The sequence below is a fragment of the Mizuhopecten yessoensis genome, unplaced genomic scaffold (genome assembly GCF_002113885.1).
Source record: "Mizuhopecten yessoensis strain PY_sf001 unplaced genomic scaffold, ASM211388v2 scaffold5865, whole genome shotgun sequence".
In the NCBI taxonomy this organism is placed as follows: domain Eukaryota; kingdom Metazoa; phylum Mollusca; class Bivalvia; order Pectinida; family Pectinidae; genus Mizuhopecten; species Mizuhopecten yessoensis.
This window is the reverse complement of record NW_018406262.1, coordinates 10,363-33,833: the sequence shown is the minus strand read 5'-3', so window position 1 is coordinate 33,833 and position 23,471 is coordinate 10,363. Positions and strand designations below refer to the sequence as shown.

At 37.4% G+C, this 23,471-nt stretch overlaps 1 protein-coding gene across 3 annotated transcripts in view; it reads left to right on the top strand.

Moving 5' to 3' along the window:
• The window catches only part of LOC110451177 (nuclear factor interleukin-3-regulated protein-like), a 30,400-nt gene extending 15,222 nt beyond the window's left edge, over positions 1 to 15,178 (top strand). For 2 of the 3 annotated variants that reach the window (XM_021499051.1, XM_021499049.1), the window contains one exon: positions 6,848 to 15,178. In XM_021499051.1, the coding sequence (XP_021354726.1) occupies positions 6,888 to 8,486 (1,599 nt within the window). In that variant the 5' untranslated portion in view covers positions 6,848 to 6,887 and the 3' untranslated portion in view covers positions 8,487 to 15,178. The remainder of the gene's footprint in view (positions 1 to 6,847) is intronic. The other variant, XM_021499050.1, reaches the window with a different exon arrangement.
• The last annotated feature ends 8,293 nt before the right edge of the window (positions 15,179 to 23,471 follow it).

Genomic DNA, 23,471 nt, shown 5'->3' with positions numbered 1-23,471 from the left:
GCTTTGTTGAAAATGTTCATCTTAGTTTTGTTATATTGAATATGTTCAACTTAGTTTTGCTTTGTTGAAAATGTTCATCTTAGTTTTGTTTTATTGAATATGTTCAACTTAGTTTTGCTTTGTTGAAAATGTTCATCTTAGTTTTGTTCATCTTAGTTTTGCTTTGTTGGAGATGTTCATCTTAGTTTTGCTTTGTTAAAAATGTTCATCTTAGTTTTGCTTTGTTGGAAATGTTCAACTTAGTTTTGCTTTGTTGGAAATGTTCAACTTGGTTTTGCTTTGTTGGAGATGTTCAACTTAGTTTTGTTATATTGGAGTTGTTCAACTTAGTTTTGCTTTGTTGGAAATGTCCAACTTAGTTTTGCTTTGTTGGGGATGTTCAACTTAGTTTTGCTTTGTTGAAAATGTTCATCTTAGTTTTGTTATATTGAATATGTTCAACTTAGTTTTGCATTGTTGAAAATGTTCATCTTAGTTTTGCTTTGTTGAAAATGTTCATCTTAGCTTTGCTTTGTTGAAAATGTTCATCTTGGTTTTGTAATATTGAATATGCTCAACTTAGTTTTGCTTTGTTGAAAATGTTCATCTTAGCTTTGCTTTGTTGAAAATGTTCATCTTGGTTTTGTAATATTGAATATGCTCAACTTAGTTTTGCTTTGTTGAAAATGTTCATCTTAGCTTTGCTTTGTTGAAAATGTTCATCTTGGTTTTGTAATATTGAATATGCTCAACTTAGTTTTGCTTTGTTGAAAATGTTCATCTTAGCTTTGCTTTGTTGAAAATGTTCGTCTTGGTTTTGTAATATTGAATATGCTCAACTTAGTTTTGCTTTGTTGAAAATGTTCATCTTAGCTTTGCTTTGTTGAAAATATTCATCTTGGTTTTGTAATATTGAATATGCTCAACTTAGTTTTGCTTTGTTGAAAATGTTCAACTTAGTTGTTGTCCTTTATTTTGGTTTGTATTTTGGAGATGTTGATCTTAATGTTGGTTTGAATATTGGAGTTGCTTCGCCTAGTTTTCATATGAATATCGAATTTTTAATCTTAGCTTTGGTATGAATATTTAATCTGTTAGTTTTAATTTTTGTTGTCAAACTGAAGGTGATATCTTAGGTTTGGTTAGAATATTTTAGATGTGTATTTGTGAGTAGTTAATTTAAGCTTATATATGGGTTTGCGAGGTACGCATTTCGTTCGTATTTGAACTCTATCGTTTTTGGATGCGTTAATTCGGGCAAGTAAGGCCACACGAAATTTGACTACCCTGTTGACCCTGGACCCTGCATAATGTCCCGTCACAAGTCCGAAAGTGTCCGCCCCCTGACCTCACTGGCCACTGCTCACCCGACCGGTCAGGGTTATTTCGGGACACGGACAGGGGCAGGTGCACAAAACCAACGGCTCTGTCAAAGAATGAGGGATTGGGCAGCCATTTAAACTTTTTATTCCCTCTATAATTGATATTGTCCGCAGTACAATTTGCGACGTGCCCGAGATATCGGAGAACCAGAACGCATAAGATTTCGTTTTTGTTTCGCTTTACATGGTGAACTGGACACCATAAAGGGCGCTAGGTCGTGACCTCGGCCGCCATTGTTATCACTCTACCTCTGTATTGTCCAGTCGATAACTGACCGCGCTGCACAAGTGCTGGCTCTTTATGTGCATCCGTCAATGTTACACTGGCCAGCAGCTTCGGACAATGATGTGCAGATTGACCTCTGGTCACACTTGGATCGGGATACATCACGTCCACACGTTAGCGAACGGTTTCCCCGCGGCCATCTCGGGTCACACTGCTGGGGATCTTTACAACAGTTGGCCGAATCCCTCCAGACCTGAAAGCGTCCTTAACCATTCTGCTTGTCATGTTGTCTCTTTCTCAAACATTATTTATTGTGAGAAAAAACCCAACCATATCCTTATCAAAATCCATTCAAGTAGACTTCAGTTGCCACTTGTAAATACCAATGCTACAGTGTCACATAGCAGATTCACGGAAAGGGCTCGGTCATTTGATTATCCGATTCGGGTGGACATTTTTGAATAAATAGTCCTCTCCAAACATTTTCTGGTATCGATGCACGTGAAGACAAACATTATTTCCTCTATTTCAACTTCATCAGTATTTGTTGTTTTAAAACAATAGCTTAAAATGTGTATAAAAATACCTTGCTAACTTCGTCATTTCATGATACGCAGCAAAATCAATGTTAAATGATATACATCATATCGTATGCTTCAGAAATTGACCGGGAGGTGTGTTTAAGTATAAGATATCGTATTAGACATGGGAAAATGAGGCCCTGTCGTAGTAAAAACACATTTCGGAAATATTTGTATTTATTTTGGGTCATTTTCTGAAATATTGATAGTTTTACGGATTACCATCACATCATTTTGCCGATTGGAAAAAAGATCGCCTGTTTAAAATATATATATATATATATATATATCGGCTTATTCGAATTCGTTCCCTTCCCTTAGCATTAAATTGCTGATCCCAAAACAGCCAGCTATGTGAAAACTATTGATGATAGCTCACCCACATCGGTAGTTCCCTCTCCTATCCCCCTTACTACTGTACAGTGAGTATTGTTGTTAAATGGACCGTGTCAGTAGCCCCCTCTCCTATCCCCCTTACTACTGTACAGTGAGTACTGTTGGTAAATGGACCGTGTCAGTAGCCCCCTCTCCTATCCTCACCTCTACTCTACAGTTAGTGTTATCGGGCTGGAGACCATAGCCCCGTTCTCGCCATAATCTTACTCTTCGCTTTATACATTTTAATGCTTCCCCCTCTGTCCTCCGACCTTGTGTGACCTTACTTGGCCTTTTTAGGGTCATTTAACCTCCGATTAGCGCCAGATTTCCTTTGATCCCCGACCGGTACTTGAAAAGAGTTCTACGCAAGTGTGGGAAACATAGTACTACTGGTTCAGCTACGATATGTTTGGCGTGGTGATTGAACGGCATCTTACCACCATTCGTCTTCCAGTAACGTAAAATGTGTGGGATTTTTTTATTTTCACGCTTGTCAATAAAGGAAAATTGCTGCAGTCTTAGTCGTCTCCTTAAAAGAATGAAATAATAAAACTGATCCCTACATTGTCGATGTTAGTCTGTGTAGCGGCTTTGTGAAAACATTTACATATTCTAATCACTTGGTCGATGTTCTATCACGTCAACTTCCATGGGATTACATGTGGAAATCACTGCATGACCCATGATACACCATTGTAGCCGTCATTGTATTACCAATCACATTTGAGCTGTATGATAACTGTATATTAAGACTCTTTAATGTGATTGTAAACACATAGCTAGTCTCTGTAAATTGACTGTATAGCTAGTCTCTGTATGGTGACTGTATAGTTAGTCTCTGTATGGTGACTGTATAGCTAGTCTCTGTATGGTGACTGTAAAGCTAGTCTCTGTATTGTAACTGTATAGCTAGTCTCTATATGGTGACTATATAGCTAGTCTCTGTATGGTGACCGTATAGCCAGTCTCTGTATGGTGACCGTATAGCTAGTCTCTGTATGGTGACTATAGTTAGTCTCTGTATGGTAACTCTATAGCTAGTCTCTGTATAGTGTTTGTATAGCTAGTCTCTGTATGGTGACTGTAAATCTAGTCTCGGTATGGTGTTTGTATAACTAGTCTCTGTATGGTGACTGTAAAGCTAGTCTCTGTATGGTGTTTTTATAGCAAGTCTCTGTATGGTGACTGTAAAGCTAGTCTATGTATAGTGACTCTATAGCTAGTCTCTGTATGGTGACTGTATAGCTTGTCTCTGTATGGTGACTGTATAGCTAGTCTCTGTAAGGTGACTGTATAGCTAGTCTCTGTATGGTGACCGTATGGTTAGTCTCGGTATGGTGACTGTATAGTTAGTCTCGGTATGGTGACTGTATAGTTAGTCTCGGTATGGTGACTGTATAGTTAGTCTCGGTATGGTGACTGTATAGTTAGTCTCGGTATGGTGACTGTATAGTTAGTCTCGGTATGGTGACTGTATAGCTAGTCTCTTATGGTGACCGTATGGCTAGTTTCTGTATGGTGACTGTATAGCTAGTCTCTGTAAGGTGACTGTATAGCTAGTCTCTGTATGGTGACTATAGTTAGTTTCTGTATGGTAAATCTATAGCAAGTCTCTGTATAGTGTTTGTATAGCTAGTCTCTGTATGGTGGCTGTATAGCTAGTCGCTGTATGGTGACTGTTTGGCTAGTCTCTGTATTGTAACTCTATAGCTAGTCTTTGTATAGTGTTTGTATAGCTAGTCTCTGTATGGTGGCTGTATAGCTAGTCGCTGTATGGTGACTGTTTGGCTAGTCTCTGTATTGTAACTCTATAGCTAGTCTCTGTATAGTGTTTGTATAGATAGTCTCTGTATGGCGACTGTAAATCTAGTCTCGGTATGGTGTTTGTATAACTTGTCTCTGTATGGTGACTGTAAAGCTAGTCTCTGTATTGTAAGTGTGTAGTTAGTCTCTGTATGTTGTTTGTATAGCTTGTCTCTGTATGGTGACTGTAAAGCTAGTCTCTGTATTGTGACTGTATAGTTAGTCTCTGTATGGTTACTGTAAAGCTAGTCTCTGTATGGTGACTGTATAGTTAGTCTCTGTATGGTTACTGTAAAGGTAGTCTCTGTATGGTGACTGTATATCTAGTCTCTGTATGATGACTCTATAGCTAGTCTCTGTATGGTGACTTTATAGCTAGTCTCTGTATGGTGTCTGTATAGCTAGTCTCTGTATGGTGACTGTATAGTTAGTCTCTGTATGGTGACTGTATAGCTAGTCTCAGTATGGTGACTCTATAGCTAGTCTCTGTATGGTGACTGTATATCTAGTCTCTGTATGGTGACTCTATAGCTAGTCTCTGTATGGTGACTGTATAGTTAGTCTCTGTATGGTGTTTTTATAGCTAGTCTCTGTATGGGGACTGTAAAGCTAGTCTCTGTATGGTGACTGTATAGTTAGTCTCGGTATGGTGACTGTATAGCTAGTCTCTTATGGTGACCGTATGGCTAGTTTCTGTATGGTGACTGTATAGCTAGTCTCTGTATTGTAACTCTATAGCTAGTCTTTGTATAGTGTTTGTATAGCTAGTCTCTGTATGGTGACTGTAAAGCTAGTCTCTGTATTGTAACTGTATAGTTAGTCTCTGTATGTTGTTTGTATAGCTAGTCTCTGTATGGTGACTGTAAAGCTAGTCTCTGTATGGTGTTTTTATAGCTAGTCTCTGTATGGTGACTGTAAAGCTAGTCTCTGTATGGTGACTGTATAGTTAGTCTCTGTATGGTTACTGTAAAGGTAGTCTCTGTATGGTGACTGTATATCTAGTCTCTGTATGGTGACTCTATAGCTAGTCTCTGTATGGTGACTGTATATCTAGTCTCTGTATGGTGACTCTATAGCTAGTCTCTGTATGGTGACTGTATAGCTAGTCTCTGTATGGTGACTGTATAGCTAGTCTCTGTATGGTGACTGTATAGCTAGTCTCTGTATGGTGACTGTATAGCTAGTCTCTGTATGGTGACTGTATAGCTAGTCTCTGTATGGTGACTGTATAGCTAGTCTCTGTATGGTGACTGTATAGCTAGTCTCTGTATGGTGACTGTATAGCTAGTCTCTGTATGGTGACTGTATAGCTAGTCTCTGTATGGTGACTGTATAGCTAGTCTCTGTATGGTGACTGTATAGCTAGTCTCTGTATGGTGACTGTATAGCTAGTCTCTGTATGGTGACTGTATAGCTAGTCTCTGTATGGTGACTGTATAGCTAGTCTCTGTATGGTGACTGTATAGCTAGTCTCTGTATGGTGACTGTATAGCTAGTCTCTGTATGGTGACTGTATAGCTAGTCTCTGTATGGTGACTGTATAGCTAGTCTCTGTATGGTGACTGTATAGCTAGTCTCTGTATGGTGACTGTATAGCTAGTCTCTGTATGGTGACTGTATAGCTAGTCTCTGTATGGTGACTGTATAGCTAGTCTCTGTATGGTGACTGTATAGCTAGTCTCTGTATGGTGACTGTATAGCTAGTCTCTGTATGGTGACTGTATAGCTAGTCTCTGTATGGTGACTGTATAGCTAGTCTCTGTATGGTGACTGTATAGCTAGTCTCTGTATGGTGACTGTATAGCTAGTCTCTGTATGGTGACTGTATAGCTAGTCTCTGTATGGTGACTGTATAGCTAGTCTCTGTATGGTGACTGTATAGCTAGTCTCTGTATGGTGACTGTATAGCTAGTCTCTGTATGGTGACTGTATAGCTAGTCTCTGTATTGTAACTGTATAGCTAGTCTCTGTATGGTGGCTGTATAGCTAGTCTCTGTATGGTGACTATATAGCTAGTCTCTGTATGGTGACTGTATAGCTAGTCTCTGTATGGTGACTGTATAGTTAGTCTCGGTATGGTGACTGTAAAGCTAGTCTCTGTATGGTGACCGTATAGTTAGTCTCTGTATGGTGACTGTAAAGCTAGTCTCTGTATGGTGACTATATAGCTAGTCTCTGTATGGTGACTATAATTAGTCTCTGTATTGTGACCGTATAGTTAGTCTCTGTATGATGATTGTATAGTTAGTCTCTGTATGATGATTGTATAGTTAGTATCGGTATTGTAACTGTATAGCTAGTCTCCGTATGGTGACCTTGCCACATCTTGAACTTTACATACATGAGATGTGTCTTCGTACATCGTAGAGTAACAATTTGGTGATACAGGACTATTCTGCCTCTTGCATTTCATATGTATCCAATACCTGTGCTTTTTATTTCTATAAGTAATGACTTTATCAAAATAAGGTTCTAATTTATTTTTTCTTCGTTTGCAGTTTTGGCTGGGAAACACCGACAAGCAAGGATACTTGGATAATGCTAAAAGAAGGCGTGTCCACAAAGCAGAACGACACTGACCTCTCTCCTATAGACAACCATCACGATCCTTCGAATGCTGAAGCGACAAGAACTTGTGATCCGATGGATGAAAGCAAGGATTTTCGAAATGACCATACTGGTGACGAGTCTTTAAGTGATCTGTCCAGCGAAAGCGATTACCCGTCCCAATCCTCGTCAATACCCACGTGTGTGGTGGCGCCGACCTCCACTGATGCGGACGAGTACATTCCCTCACGTAAACAGCGCGAATTCATCCCAGAAAATAGGAAAGACGATCACTATTGGGAGAAACGTAGAAAAAATAACGACGCCGCTAGGCGATCGCGGGAAAAGAGGCGATACCACGATTTAGCTTTAGAAAACCGTATTGTAGATCTCACACGAGACAATTGTGGACTACGCAATGAACTGTATGCTATAAAGAAACGTTTTGGCATACCTCTTAACGAGACATTTGTGGGCGAAGACGAACCACCCCCTCTCCTACATAAGAAACAGCCTGACAGTTCTAGTTCTCCTTTAGGAAGTGTTAGCGCAGTTGGTGGATTGTCCCCGGGAAACCAAGCTATGCCCACGGGTTACATGCAGATGGGGCCCGGGCGAGGGAGCCTCCCTGTGTCCGTACCTCCACCCCTCTTACACATGGCCGGGGGTATGCCTGTTGGAATGAATTTCGGTGCCAGTGGTCGGATGCCGATGTACGTTCCTGTAACAGCCGCTGAGGAAACATCTCACCAGGTATTATCGAACTATCATCGCGAAACAGAAGATTTTGATGAGCAGCCACCGCCTGCACATTCCCAGCGCGTGAAAAGGGAGCTCAATCAGGAGGCCGGGTATGGGTCGGACCTCGCTTCATACTACCCTGGGGGTCGGGAAAGTCCTGTTTCACTCGTGTCTACCTCAATGCCATCGTCGGCGACCGTGTATTCTCGGAGCCTAGCGCCTGCCGCCCCTTTCGCAGCACCGATCAAACACACAATGGACTATTCCGATGACAATTCTACTCAGGAAGAACCTCTTTCTTTAACCGTCAATAAATCATATGGGGTTTCTGAAAATGAAAGCTCAAATACGACCTCATCGTGTGAAAGTTTGTTATCACAAAGTCCCCCGGCCACCGCCCTACCTCATAAGCTACGTCATAAATCCCCCGGCGATTTTGCCTCCTTCACCCAATCCCCTGGCCAATACAGCGGCTCATTCGCACACTCAGCCGCCTTCGGCAACCCTCTAATCAACGGTCTAGCTCAATTGTCGGAGATTGCTCTTGCTCAATCAGGGCCTCTTCCTCTTCTCAAGTCGTCTTCATCGGGGAGGAAGTCTGGCCATAGGAATAGTCCTCGTTCTCATATTGATCCGAAATACGCCGAAAGACGTCGAAGGAACAACGAAGCTGCTCGAAAATGCCGAGAGAACCGAAAGAGTTTGACGATGGTTCGAGAAGCCAAGTCTGACTACCTAGCAGGAGAAAATGGAAAACTTAGAGACGAGTTGGACGAACTCCAGGACGAAATGAGAAAGCTCAAGGAAATGGTTGAAAAGAAGAAAAAAATTAAGGGAAGTCATTCCTAGGAACAATCGAGTGGTGATTCCATTTGATACAAACCAGTTCACGGGATTTGAAAGAAGACGTCCATATTTCCATAAGTACGGGTTAAACAGGATCTGTGACGAAGCGCTCTGAGGCACCCCACGGGGACATCCATTTCATTTCAAAAACTGAAAGGCAGCCGCCATCTTTTAAATGTTTATCAGGTATATGATAGGTCTTGCTGACGCTTGAACCTACCAACACTCAGGTACTAATTATATCTATCTCGTATATCATGTTACCGTAACATTTATATAACGTTAACATTCACGCTAGCTATTTCATCATTCTCACATTTTGAAGTGAAAGAAAATATTTTTTAAAGCGTTTACCTTTTATAGATAAAGAAATTATTATCAAATATATAACTATAAAGCAGGGATTTGCCGCTAAACACGTGCACACTGATCACGTGATGCTTGTGTCTGGTGTCAGAAGCCACCTATATTCCAGGGCCCCAGGTGTCTGGGCTGTTGAAGAGTGGCTGAAAAGTCACTCTGATGCATATATAACATTACGGGTGTACGTCGCCAGTGGTGACTTATGTTAAAATTAGTTTGTATATCTGTCTATTTTGTGTTATTTTTAAGAGTTTGCAATCTATTATATATGTATATATATATATATATATATATATATATGTATATTACTTTTCACTTACACTTGGTCGATTTGGTCACACACGAGAATGTACAAACACTCCCATTCGATATTCAATCAAACAAATTATAAAGGCAAACAAATCCGATAAATGTCTTATTTAAAAGCCTAACGACAAAACTCATCTTTCACTTTTACCATCTTAAGGTAAAATAGAGTTAGTTTTCAAATATTAGATTTTAAAAAACCACTAAAACTCCATGACGTACATGGTTACACGCGTACGAGTATAAATCTATTTATATAATTGTATTCATACATTATGTAATAAGGGATTTTGTTTATGCTATACATACTATATGAATAGTCCAAAGTGTATTCAGATATATATACCTGTAGATCAAATGAGTATTAGGATACTGTGGGCATTAGTGACAGTATATTTGTAAATGAATTATGACGGCACGTGCGTTTTGATAGTTCACTATTTAGACAGTACATGTGTTTTGATAAAATACGGGTTTAAATAGTTCTCATGTATGTATTTAGCAGACACGTGTTTTTTTCACAATACACGTGTATTAATTATACATGTATAACGATATTACAGGTCGATATTAAAGGTGTATCGTTAAAACATGTGTGCTGATAACACATCTGTATCGGTATTACATATGTATCGATGTAACATGTGTATCGATATCACATTTACTTCGATGTAACATGTGCATCGATAAAACATTTGTATCGATATTACATGTACTTCGATAATACTTGTGTATCGATATTAAATTGTAATCGATATTACATATATTTCGTTAGTATATGTGTAACGACATTACATGCACATGTATTATCGATATTACATTTATTTCGATAATATAAACACACATATTTAAAGCGTAGTTTTACTGTATGTTTATGGACAAGTTTTAAGTATGCATGTATGATTTATAATGTACATATACTGCATTCAATACAAAAATTGCTTAGTATATTACTGGTAAGTCCTATGGAGAACCCGTAGGGTTGTTTGACGGGTACATGTATTCCATATGGCACACGTCATAGCGAAAATAAAGTACATAAATATATGTTATACTCGTATATCAAAGTACCATAACCCTCCACCAACTACATATGTACATTTTTGTGTGCGATCATTCTCGCCGGTGCCTTTTTTCCCATATATTTAAATTTGTTTATTGTTGAGGGATACCTTTATCTATTTATCTACTTTTTGGTCTTTTTAACAAATTCATTTTTGAAGGTGTAGCTCGTCGGGCTATGCATTCACAGTGGCTGTTTGGTGCATATTTAATTTATATATAGCTTTCGAGTACATTCATACACGACGTTCAAACGTGCCATATCGTTTAACATATATATTCATGTGTAGACATTGAAATGTCTGGTTTTATTGAAACGGAAATATTACATATTTAACGCTATTATATATTTCCTTTTTTTACTGAATACAAATACCTCATCTATCTAAAACGAATTCCACATTATTCAGATTTTTGTTATATTTTTGTCGAATTAACTTATGGCTAATGCTAGATCTTTCATGCCCTAGCAAGTCCCTGTAGTTTTGTGGGTGATAGATTTGGTTTCATTACTTTGTGTGTGTTTGTATGTGCTAGTTATATTGTATATCAATATATATCTATTTGTGTGTTTATTATATCCTGAAAGTAAGTTATGCAGTGATCTTGCGTCATGTGACGTCACGCCAGCAGGTCATGTGACTGGGCCATCGGTGAAAAGCTTTTAAGATATTCAAAAGTCACGCTTAAACGTATTTTAAATATTTTCCTGTTAATCCCTACTTGAAAGTTTAAGTGCTATTTTACTGACTTAATTCAGTGCCATTGTTATCATCAATAATCAATATTGCAATGTCATTACTGAACTCATTTATGTTTGAGTTTATATTGAGCTTTGTTGCCTATTGCAAATTAAAAAAAGACATCTATTGTTTACAAACGCACATTTTGTACAGGCAGTCTATGGTCGGCCATGTTACAGGAAGCCTGTGGTCGGCCATGTTACATGAAGCCTGTGGTCGGCCATGTTACAGGAAGCCTGTGGTCGGTCATGTTACAGGAAGTCAGTGGACGGCCATGTTACAGGAAGTCTGGGTTCGGCCATGTTACAGGAAGTCTGTGGTCGGTCATGTTACAGGAAGCCTGTTTGTTCGGTCATGTAACAGGAAGTTTCTGGTCGTCCATGTAACAGGAAGTCTCTGGCTGGTCATGTAACAGGAAGTCTCTGGTCGGCCATGTAATATGTAGTCTGTGGTCGGTCATGTAATATGAAGTGTCTGGTCGGCCATGTCGTAGGAGGTTTATGGTCGGTCATGTAACAGGAAGTCTCTGGTCGGTCATGTAACAGGAAGTCTCTGGTTGGTCATTTAATATGAAGTCTGTGGTCGGTCTTGTAACAGGAAGCCTTTGGTCGGCCATGTAACAGGAAGTCTGTGGTCGGCCATGTAATAGGATTTCTCTGGTCGGCCATTTAATAGGAAGTCTGTGGTCGGTCATGTAACAGGAAGCCTTTTGTCGGCCATGTTGTAGGAGGTTTCTGGTCGGTCATCTAACAGGAAGTCTCTGGTCGGCCATTTAATAGGAAGTCGCTGGTCGGTCATGTAACAGGAAGTCGCTTGTCGGTCATGTAATAGGAAGCCTGTGGTCGGTCATGTAATAGGAACCATGTGGTCGGTCATGTAATAGGAACCATGTGGTCGGTCATGTAACAGGAAGTCTCTGGTCGGCCATTTAATAGGAAGTCGCTGGTCGGTCATGTAACAGGAAGTCGCTTGTCGGTCATGTAATAGGAACCATGTGGTCGGTCATGTAATAGGAAGCCTTTGGTCGGCCATGTTACAGATTGTATTATTGCTGCTGCTGCTGCTTACGTCCTGTCAGTTGTACAGTTCCGAAACCTATACTTTATATGTAATTCCTATATCTATTCACACACCATTTTATCTGAATGAGATATATATAATTGGGTAACACTTAATTTTTTACTCGAGATTTAAACTACATTTTCAATTAAATAATGTATATGTTTAGTCTCTATAATATTAGGGAAAGCTAGTTACGAGCTGTATTCATACCGACGCTCAGCTACTTTTACGCAGATGGGCCTTTTCTATTATTAGTCAGGGATTCCTGGGCATTTTTTTTATCATATTCAAACGTAGATTCTGTGGTAGTATTGTTTTTCCAACGCCATGATTAGAAGTGCCATGTGAAATGTCTCCGTTGCCATATTTTGTACAATTTTTTAGTGAAACTGTTGATTTCTCTGTGTATGCTAACAAAAAATGACGTTATTATGCCATGCGCAGTACACTTGACGGTGTCGCTCAATATTGTTGGCAGATAACAGTTATTTACATATAATATGTACATATGGAAATTGCAAATATGGAAATTGCACACAATTCTGAACAAGTTTGCGAAGAGTGAATAGCCCGTCATGTGTCGTTGTCGGTCGTTATGGGCCAGGCCATACTATAAATATAGGTCTTAAGATATATAGCATAAGGGGCCCCGTCACGTGATAACTGTATGTCTCGATAGGCCCGGCTGTCACGGGATAACTTTAGGTGTTTTTTCATATGTCATAAGAAGCCTCGTCACAGCATAACTGTCGATTCTAGGATAAGACATATGCGGCCCTGTCACAGGTTGACCATATGTCTAGGTCTGTGGTCTAACATAATAAACGGTATAATTATTTGTATTTTTAATCGATGAAGTGCTACTGTTTTAAAACCTAGTCGATACTTACGAGTCTCGGGTATTGGCGATGGCTGTTATCATCCCGCTATGTGCTCTTTTTGTTGTAAACTCGTTCGCACTCTATGCCGTGTTGATTGCGTATTTCTAACGTATATACATCCCATGCTTATCGAGAAATTGACTTGATCTATTAGAAAACGTAGCATTTGTTCATAAAAAAACACCTTTATTCAAGTATAAAAAAAATCCGTAACAGTTTACGAGTTAAGCCTTACCAATGTATATCTGTAGTTTCGATCTCGAAATAATTGGCAGGTTTTTGCTTTACAAACAAAAATATCGCATCAGGGGGTAGTTGGAGAAGCCTTTTTATTATCAAACGGTAAACAACGAATGATAGCTTTGTAAACATGGCAAGCATACTGTTTACATCATCACTGATGTCATCAGATTAAATTGGAAATTCATAGTGTTTTAGTCATATAGAAATGGTGTTCGTTAACCTAGAAAAATGGTCGATTATATTAATGTTTGCCATCCCATTCCTTGTCCGTCCGTTCTATGACACAGTCTGTGGTCAAAGACGTGATTTGAACTTTCAATCGAACTTAATGAATGAATTTTGACCAAACATGGACATCATTACGTTAAAATGTTGATAATTGTATTTGCATGCGGACACTGCAAACTGCCTTTGTTTTCTTAACTCTTTTAAAGGAGGAATTTCGCGGCACTGTATTTAATCATCTAATTACGCATTGGTTGTCGAACGTAACGAAATAATAATAAAAATATAATACAGCATGTCAAAATTAACTAAATTTACATTCTTAGAATCAAACTGTTTCGATCGTTTTCCCTGTACAGTTTAAAAAATCGGTCAAAGACAATACTTTAACCGTAAGCTCCTCCACATCACAGCGCTATGCCGCCAATGCGCCGTGTAGTGTTCCGTGACTGCGGGGACAAAACACTTGCTACTATAACTGTCGAAATGCGGAAATACTAGTAGTACGTCAATGTAATGCCTCTTTACTGTCGGGTCGATCCTAAATGTTGACATCAAACTTGAGTCTCATTTTGTTAAGCATGAGATCCGTTTTCAATACATGCGGAATGATAGATGAGCGATACAGATCTAGTGTTTAGAGCATACTTGATCTGATGTTCAAAACAATGACGCTTGACTTCTCCATTATTGTGCAAAAACACAACGTACTCGTTCTATTCATTAGTTCTGAGATCTCATATTTTATCTTCAGAAAGAGAGAATTCATGTTTTTTTTTTAAATTGAACTACAGGTTTATGAATTATATTTTCAAATTGCCAACATGATCAATATTTGACATGGTAACTATACCTCGAATTATTACAGGTATACCTTCATGTGTTTTTTTTATGTTTTTTTTTATTGTTCTTCTTGTCTAAATCTTCAAATTTTAGACACCTCTGGGACCTCATTGTTTGTGAATGTTAAAATATGTATATTCACTTTTACTTGTAAACAAATTTAGTGCTAACATCATCAATTGTTAACGTCTTTAATTATGTACTTAGAAATCCTGAATATTATTCACTTCTATACAGAATATCGCCATAACACAATTTAATTACTTTACATTAAAAGTGAAGACAATAATGTTAATTGGGATGAAAAACCATTGTAATGCCAATTAGTTAGAAAAAAAATATATCATTTACAAGATTTTGTTTTTACATTTACCTCCACGGACATTTTTGATACATTGATACAAAAATTATTCAAACGAAAAAAAAGTAACGGTTTATATTATATTGCATTTTTCCAGAATTTTACATATTGACTAAAAACGTAATGATTAAAAACAAAGAAAATTACACTAGTTGAATTTCTTTCCATCTGAGATTGTTTCCACAATGACCGTTTGTCATAATTATATAAACCGATCATCTACCTGATTCTTAACCGTACAGGCCTAATTCATTTTAGATGTACGTATATCACATCATGTAAACTAAAGCAAAAGGGCGTTTAAAATAATGTCGAAATTTATCGGCCGATGATATTAAGAAACTGTGGCGTTCCGGTATGGTCTATCTATGCGTGTGTTCGTGCTGGTGATTCTGTTTTCTACCTCTCGTATATAAAAGCGATATTGAATATATGATTGTACGTGTTAAATAATGTAGTAAAAAATCGTATATAATGTTTAGCGATGTTATTCTGTTGGATTTCCGATATCTACCTCATCAGTATAACTGTAGAATGAAATTGACATGTGCTTGTGTTTGTGTCCTTTACAAATAAAAATCTTCAGGAAAATTTAAGATGTTCGTGTGCTCATAGAAACTTCATTGTTATAAGCTCACCTGGTGTGGTGCAGCGTCCGTCCTCCGTCCGGCGTCCGGCGTCAATATTTTACTTTAAACAACTTGTTCTTAATAACCAAAAGGCCTAGGATAATTGGCCAGAAGCAAACTGGGATGAAGGGCTACCAAGTTTGTTCAAATAATGATCTTCACCTATACTTAAGGTCACTGCTTCAAACGACTTCTTCTGAATAACCAAAATGCCCAGGGTAATGATATTTGGCCAGTAGTATGCGCTGGCATGAAGGGCTACCAAGTTTGTGCAAATGAATTATCTTCACCCATACTATATTCAAGGTAGTCAGAAACGTGCTTGCAGGGAATGCTACCAACTTTGTTCAAATCGATGACCCAAGACATATATTTAAGGTCACGGATCAAATATGTATTAAATATTTATACAGCTTCTTCTGGATAACCAAACTGACCAGGATGTCGAAATGTGGTCAGTCGTATCCTGGAATGGAGGGCTACCATGTTTGTTCAAACAAATGACCTTGACTCATATTCAAGGTCCAATGTGTCAATTGTCTTAAGAAAACTTTAAACAACTTCTTCTGAATAACCAAAAGGTGCAGGATGATGATATTGAGCCCATAACATGCTAGGATAAGGGGCTACCAGGTTTGTTGAAATGAATGACCTTGACTTATATTCAAGATCACAGGGATCAAATTTGTTTAATATCTTTGAACGACCGCTTCTGAATAACCATGAGGCCTGGATTGTATATATTCGGCCAGTAGAATGCTTGTCTGAAGGAATATCAAGCTGTTTCATTTGAATGACCTTGATCCACTTTCAAGGTCACAATTGGGCAAATATGTCAGTAAACAAAAGGTCTGGGTTGGTGATATTTGGCAAGTTGCATGCTGGGATGAAGGGTTATAAAGTTTGTTCAACGTAATGACCTTGTTCGACTTTCAAGGTTACAGATTTTAAATTTTTAACAGTTTCCTTTGGATAAGTTATAGTCATAAATTCTGAGATTTTGCCTGTAGCTTTATTTTAGATCACTTTTAAGGTTACAAGCGTGAGATAAATACCAGGTGAGCGATGCAGGCCCGTTGGGCCTCTTGTATTTATTTGTGGTCTTCGTGATGACAAAATCTGTCACAACTACACTTTTCACTGTTGAAGAGTTTTTTCCTATATTTAGCTAAGACGAGTAGTCGAAACTATTGTCAATTCTTCAAATAACGACTTCGTTTATACAAATTTATTCATAAACACAGATTTGATAGCTTCGGCACCTACCGAAAAGAATATACGTAAATGGATCGAAAACACTTAACAAACTATTAATGAAATGTTTTACCACGGCCATGACTTAAAAGACAGTAGTTATAATTAGTTATATACATGTAGCATCCTTGAACAACTTCGTATTCTTCTTGAAAATGCACTGTATATTTCCGGTTGAAAAATACACTTATCGCTCAATACTAAGCAGTAAGTTAAAAATAGACCTGTTTATTACATATATCGTCGTTATGTGTGCATGCATCTTGTTTTTTTCGTCTCTAGTAAGAACGCCTTTTTAAACTCTATTTCTTACACAGAAATAATCTCGCCTGATTGGAAGATTGATAGAAGCGCTTTTCATTAAAGTACCGTGTTCTACTTCAGCTCCATATTTCCGCCTAATTAAAGCATGTAATCGTTCTTTTAGCTTTGTTTAGTTCACCAGACCAAAAAGAAAAGAAAAGACCTTATGAACAACAATGATACGTCATAAATCTTATGACAAATGGACTACAATCAAACCTATTACCATTATTGAACTGTTTAAACTATAAATACTACTTAATCACATGATGTACTGTGTTATCCAGTGAATATACTCATGTCATATTTGTTTGCGTATTAACCCATGTAATATGACCTATCAGCCCTGTGATTGGTTGTAGGTTTCAATTGTTTCAGTTGCGACGTCACGCCGAGGACAAGTACATGACGTCACAGACTTACGCACTGGAGTCAAAATGGCAGCTTTTTACATTTCAAGGTTGCATGAAAATTGTTGTTTTACACGAATAAATGCCACAAATCTTGATTATTTGATAAATAGGTTCTTACACTCGTTTTCATTTCATATGAAATTTTTGAAACTCGTCACGAATATTTCATTTTAGCTCGCAAGATGCTCGCTAAATTGAGAAATTCTTAGACTCGTTTTGTAAATCTCATATGAAATGGAAACTCATGTACGATCCTATATTTAACTGTAAAATCAATTTCATAGTGAAACATTGTAAACAATTAAGACAGCTATACTTTTACTGAAATCTGTAAAGGAAGGTGAAAACAAGTAAAACTACGTATGCAGCCCCTTTCTCGCTAAACATCTAAAACACGAATGAGCAGGTAGGCGTGGTCTTCCTTCCTGGCTGTTTGGGGGAGTGGCGTCAGACTTCTAGTCAGGGATTTTGAATAAATGTATTGAATATCTTTTATCGGCACAACCATTAGGCAGAGTACCGATTGATCGCTTTAAGAAGTCATTCCGATTGATATGTCTAGCCTGTGTCCCGCTTTGACCATCAATGTACATACATGTATCAGAGAAACTAACTTAAACGCAAAAACTTAATGTTGCTGGAAATGCTGACAAAATATATGGACCATGAAAGGTAGGCCGCATCCAACATTTGATGCATGGGTTGAGATGTACTTCCTAATATGCATCTATGGTCCAAGTAAGGTTGGTGTAACACTTATACTTTAAGTGAAACTAAGTTAAACGCAAAAGCCTTATGTTGACACCTTAGTCTCGCTTTCGCTACTTCGTCGCGACAAGACAAAAATTAGCATAATATGTATACAAGTGCATTAAAATAAAACGTTACAGTAGTAAGAAACATCGCATGATCTTGTATACTTGTACATTTTTAAAACTCGATATTTATAAATTATAGGCCTTTCCGCTTTCCAGATAAATCCGTTGACAGTAATAATTCTTGTCTTCCGCGTAAATCACTGTAGTGCAACAAACATTTATGACATGTTGCACATAAGCACATTCATGGAATAGATAAGAGATCTTTGCATAAGTTGTTACAAAAATGATACTTCCCGATCGAATTCCCAAACCTACGTATTTTATATCTATTTACACAATACTATCGCTACATCGCAACTAATATTCTTTCATTTTCATTTCAGTATTTTTAGGTCGCCTGAGACAAAGTCTCAAGTGACCTATTGCGATCGCCTTTTGTCCGGCGTCGTCCGTCGTGCGTCCGTAAACAATTTACATTTTCGACTTCTTCTCCAAAACCCCTGAACCAATTTCAATGAAATTTTGCAGGAACCTTCCATGGACAGAGGTCAACAAAATATTGGCCGGTTTAGTCCCAAGCCCCCAGGGTCCTGAGGGGCGGGGCCAAAAAGGGTCAAATTGACTACAATTTCAAAACTCTTCTTCTCAAGACCCAGATATGGTAGAATCAAATACTCTTCGTAGATGGAAGGGTCTTAAGGTGCTTTACCAAAATTGGGAATTTCATGACCCTGGGGTATTACGTTTCCCCCTGGGGAAGGGGTAAACTTTACTATATTTTATATAAGGAAATCACATTTTGGACCAACATTTGTTTAATATCCATTGGAAGTAATTCAATTAAGGTTAGCATTATCAGTATTAGGTAGCAGTTTGATAGTAAGCACATATCAGCCCTGACTGACCCCCCGGGGCTGATGGGTGGGGCCAAAAAGGGTCGAATTGACTGACATTTATTATGGTTTATAATGGCAAATGATACTTTGAATATTACATGTTAATAACTTTATTGGAATTATAACATTGAGTTGACAGTTTGATACTTTGAAAATTTTGAGCTAGCCCTACCGCCAAGGGCTGTAGGGTGGGGCCCAAAGGAGTCAGTGTGCTAAAATTTCTTCATTTTCCTTGTTTAGAATCAGAGGTGCTAGTTTCAAATACTTTTTAGTCTTAAATCTGTATGCTAGATATTGAATAAGGTGGTTTTATTGTTTTTTGTCACTTTGAATAATATTTCTGTACATGTTAAAAACAAAATCAACTCTCTGTATAAATATATCAGGTGACCGTTAAGACCAATGGGCCTCTTGTTTTATTAAAGAATCAAAAGGATTGGATACATTGCTATGCCTATATTAGCAATAGTATTCTCTCATTGGCAACATCGTCCATCCAATGTTGATTTATCACAAATTTTAATCAAATTGCTTCTGAAATTCAAATTTCAATTAAGTCGGACAAAATGGATTGTTTTAATTTACTTTCATTACTATAGTTTTCAGGTTCACTTGTAAATTCTTATCAATTAAGTCGAAGTCAGCATATATCTTCATATCTTCACTTTACTCAGCCTATCGACAATTACTTGTTTAATATCTTGTAGGAATGCTCGTTTAATTTTAGATAGTACCGCTCTTCAGTTACGCTTATTTACCTGTAATTTATCTCCTTATTTTTTCTTGGTTAAAATCATTTATGGCGGAAACCCAAATGTCGTTACTGTGCAAATACCTCCTAGGCTATTTGGGAAAAGTGTCACACTTCTTAAAAAAACGATTAACATTGTAAAAGATACTCGAAAATAATATCACAAAGAACAGTCTAGAACAATCAGACATCAGCACTACAAGGTTGTATTGTAAAAGGAAGTGTAAAACCTCATTGTTAAAAATAGCCGTCAAAATATTACGTAGAAAAAAAATGTAAAGAGGATTCACACCTTTATAACAATGTCAAATCTAAGGGATGGTCAACAACAATAATACTAGGAAACATTGGACGTGTGGGTGGAAACTGAATAATAATTGGCAATAACATATTCGACAGCATGACTAAGAGACGTTTAAACTTAGTTGTTAAAAATAGCAGTCGAAATATTACTTCGAAGTTGTATAAAGAGGATTGGCTACATAGCTACAATGGCAAATCCAAGGGGTGGTCAGCATCAATAATACTAGGAAACATTGTACCTGTGGATGGACACTGAATAATAATGGTTAACAATGGCAGTATTACTTAGAAACAATTAAAATAAGGTTGACAAAATTACTACTTGGGAACCGTGTAAACGAATTCGACATCAATATTGCTAGGAAGAAATGTAAAAGAATGTAGACATCAGATTTTAAGAAGGAAACATTTAAATAAGGCCAATATCAATTACTGGGAAACATTAAAATAAGGCCAATATCAATTACTGGGAAACATTTAAATAAGGCCAATAGCAATTACTGGGAATCATTAAAAAATCGATTCTGATAGTAAAGAAACATTCTGAGCGGATGTCGTCACCAGTATGACCAGAAAGTGTTTAAAACAATTCTATCGGCAAAACATGTTCAAAGAAGTTCGACACCTGTAGAACTCATTATTTGTTTTCGTTCAATAGAGTGTATTGTCTTACCAACAGCTAAGGTAATTGAAGGCGGTGTAGTTCTAAGAAACAACGCAGAGGGATCGACAGATGTTTTACTAGGAAACATTGAAATTGGACCAATAACTACGCTTCTTGGATACATTTTAAATGAAGTCCAACAAAAATGTTACTAAGAAACTTTGCATTGAAATCGGCAGCATTTTTACAAGGAAACATTTAAAATATTGCCGGCAACAATACTATTGTGAAATATTTAAAATGGAGTCTGACACTTATATAACTGACAAAGAGTATTGAGAACAGTATAACCAGGAAACACATACAACAGGGCCGACAACAATCCTACTGCAAAAAAGCCTAAATGACGTCTGACACTAATATTACTAAGTTACATAAAGGGAATTGACGCAATTCAATTCTGTAAACAACGTAAAAAGGGGGAGGGGGAATATTTGGAAACATTGATTATTAAAAGGTAGGACATTAATATCACTTCAACATTGCGAGCGATTATTAACAGTTGTATTACTGGAAATCATTGTTAAACATGGCTGTCAACAGCATCGAGAGATATAGTTTCAGAGGGTTGACATTAATATTTAAAGGTTTAAAGCAACGTTCACAATACTGACATAACGCCAGTCCCGCAGCAAAAGCAGTGTCACATTTTAATCTGATTAAAAGTTTGAGTTATTTTCGTGTGATATGTACAAATAATGTATAAGGCTTTCAATAATTTACATAATTATGTACACAAGTGCTGTTATGTCCTGAATATTCAAGAGAGTTCATTGAAAATGGAATTTTAAAAAGCAACATTTTTGATGAAAATTTAAGATATGCATCCATGCATGTTTAAACACAGCAGAACACATAATGCAGAACGATTTGTGTCCTTGGTCATGTTGGGTGACACAAAAATACATTCACAATTTCACACAAGTGTCGTTTGCAAGTTGACATACGAACTGAACCGGAGGTAACGCTTTAACACTGATATACTGTCGGTAACATGTTTACGATATTATTCTGTACAACCGTAAAAATGAAATCACATTAGCAAACATGTCTTAATATCAGACATCTGCAAATGTTCCGTCGACTTCTCCTTACCCAGGGGACTTAGAGCCTCGCTATTTAGCAAGTACTATGCCATTTAACATTTTAATAACATTAACCAATTTTAAATTTTAATGATAGAATGTTTTATAACCTTTAATGATAAGAAGGCTAGAATGTGTTAAAAAATAACTTAATGATTATTTTTTCCCCTGAATAATCAGGACACCATGGGTCATTGTGTTAGCTATTTACGACAGCATGCTAGGATAATATGATATTTTAACATTAGCCTAAATTAATGAGCTTGACCCAATTTCAAGGTCACTGGTGTCAATTGTGGTAAAAACTTTTAACTATTTTTCTGTCTAACTAAGGGGCGTATTGTTTTCATATTTGGGACGCACCATTCTAGGATGAACGGCTATTAAGTTTGCTGAGATGACCAACCTTGACCTACAATGTACTTTATGTCTTTTATGTCTTTACTAACATAGATAAGTTTTTTCAGTGTTCTATAAATAAACAACAGAAGTAAATATGACGCACGTTGAACAAAAACAGATTATACAATTATATATATATACACACCTATAGATTATACATGAAATAATTGATACTAAAACCATATAACAAAAGTTGTTATTTAATTAATCGAAATTGCCAAGAAAAGGAAAACAATACTCAATACATACATGAACTTTCTATGACCCTGAGGAATCAGTCGCGACGAAGAGCTTGTTTATAACAACTATTGTGACTAAGCGGTTTGTAATAAGTTATGTCGACACTCACACAATGCATTTCGCATACCTAACGACCCTAACCGTGATCTACGTCCAGGAGTATCGCTCGCATATGTTCTTGGCTAGCAATATCATTGGTCTCGGGTAAAAACACCTGACCAATCGCAAAGCTGATATCTGTCATTTGATGATTACATAGGAGCGACACCCGACTGCAAAGTTTGTCAACTGTACCGTTACGCAACCGCGGGATTTGTTTGATGAGCATCAAAGGATCAAATTAGTTTCCTTGTCTCATTCACAATACTGCACACACTGATGCCTCCATTTTGCTAAGACATATTTGAGGGGTACATATAATGTAAGTGAGCGTTACCCCTGGAGTATCGAGTGAAGACATTTATACACTTTAGGTCAGAAGGCGGCAATCCATGTCTTTATGTCTCTGACTAAGTACTCACTGAAATCAGGTCACACGAAACCACGATGTCACATGACTGCACTTACGGCTTTTTAAGTGCACCTGGGGACAGCCGCTATCTAAAAGTGTTCCGGTCATGTTTTGAGTGTGGCAAATACATATTTAGTTTATCGTTTGAATAAACTGTCTTTTTAAATAACATACCGTAGTTTCAAATTTCGTGCTTTCGTTATGTTCAGTACAATCCATTTACATTCGCAGTGTTCAAATAGATAAACTATACAATGTCTTTATGTAAGGTTTTATACGATGGAAAAAATGACGAATTTCGACTAATTTGTATTAAACAGAACGTTGAAAACTAGGACCATTAGATAAATTATAGGCATTCTAAACATATCACATTTATCATCTAAATACTAAATAAGTTATTTTTATAAAAAAAGAGCTCTTTAAGGCAACAGATGCTTTATGGTACCGGTCTAATAGTCCAGTACACTGTATGTATAATTACACAGGTTTTTAGATTATATACTTCTTAAAGCATCACCACTCATTATTACATTCGCTGGATTTAGGTCAAATGAATGTACTCCTTTGCATAAGATAACAGGTTTGTGCATAGTATCTATATATACATCCCAGCGCCCCCCTCCT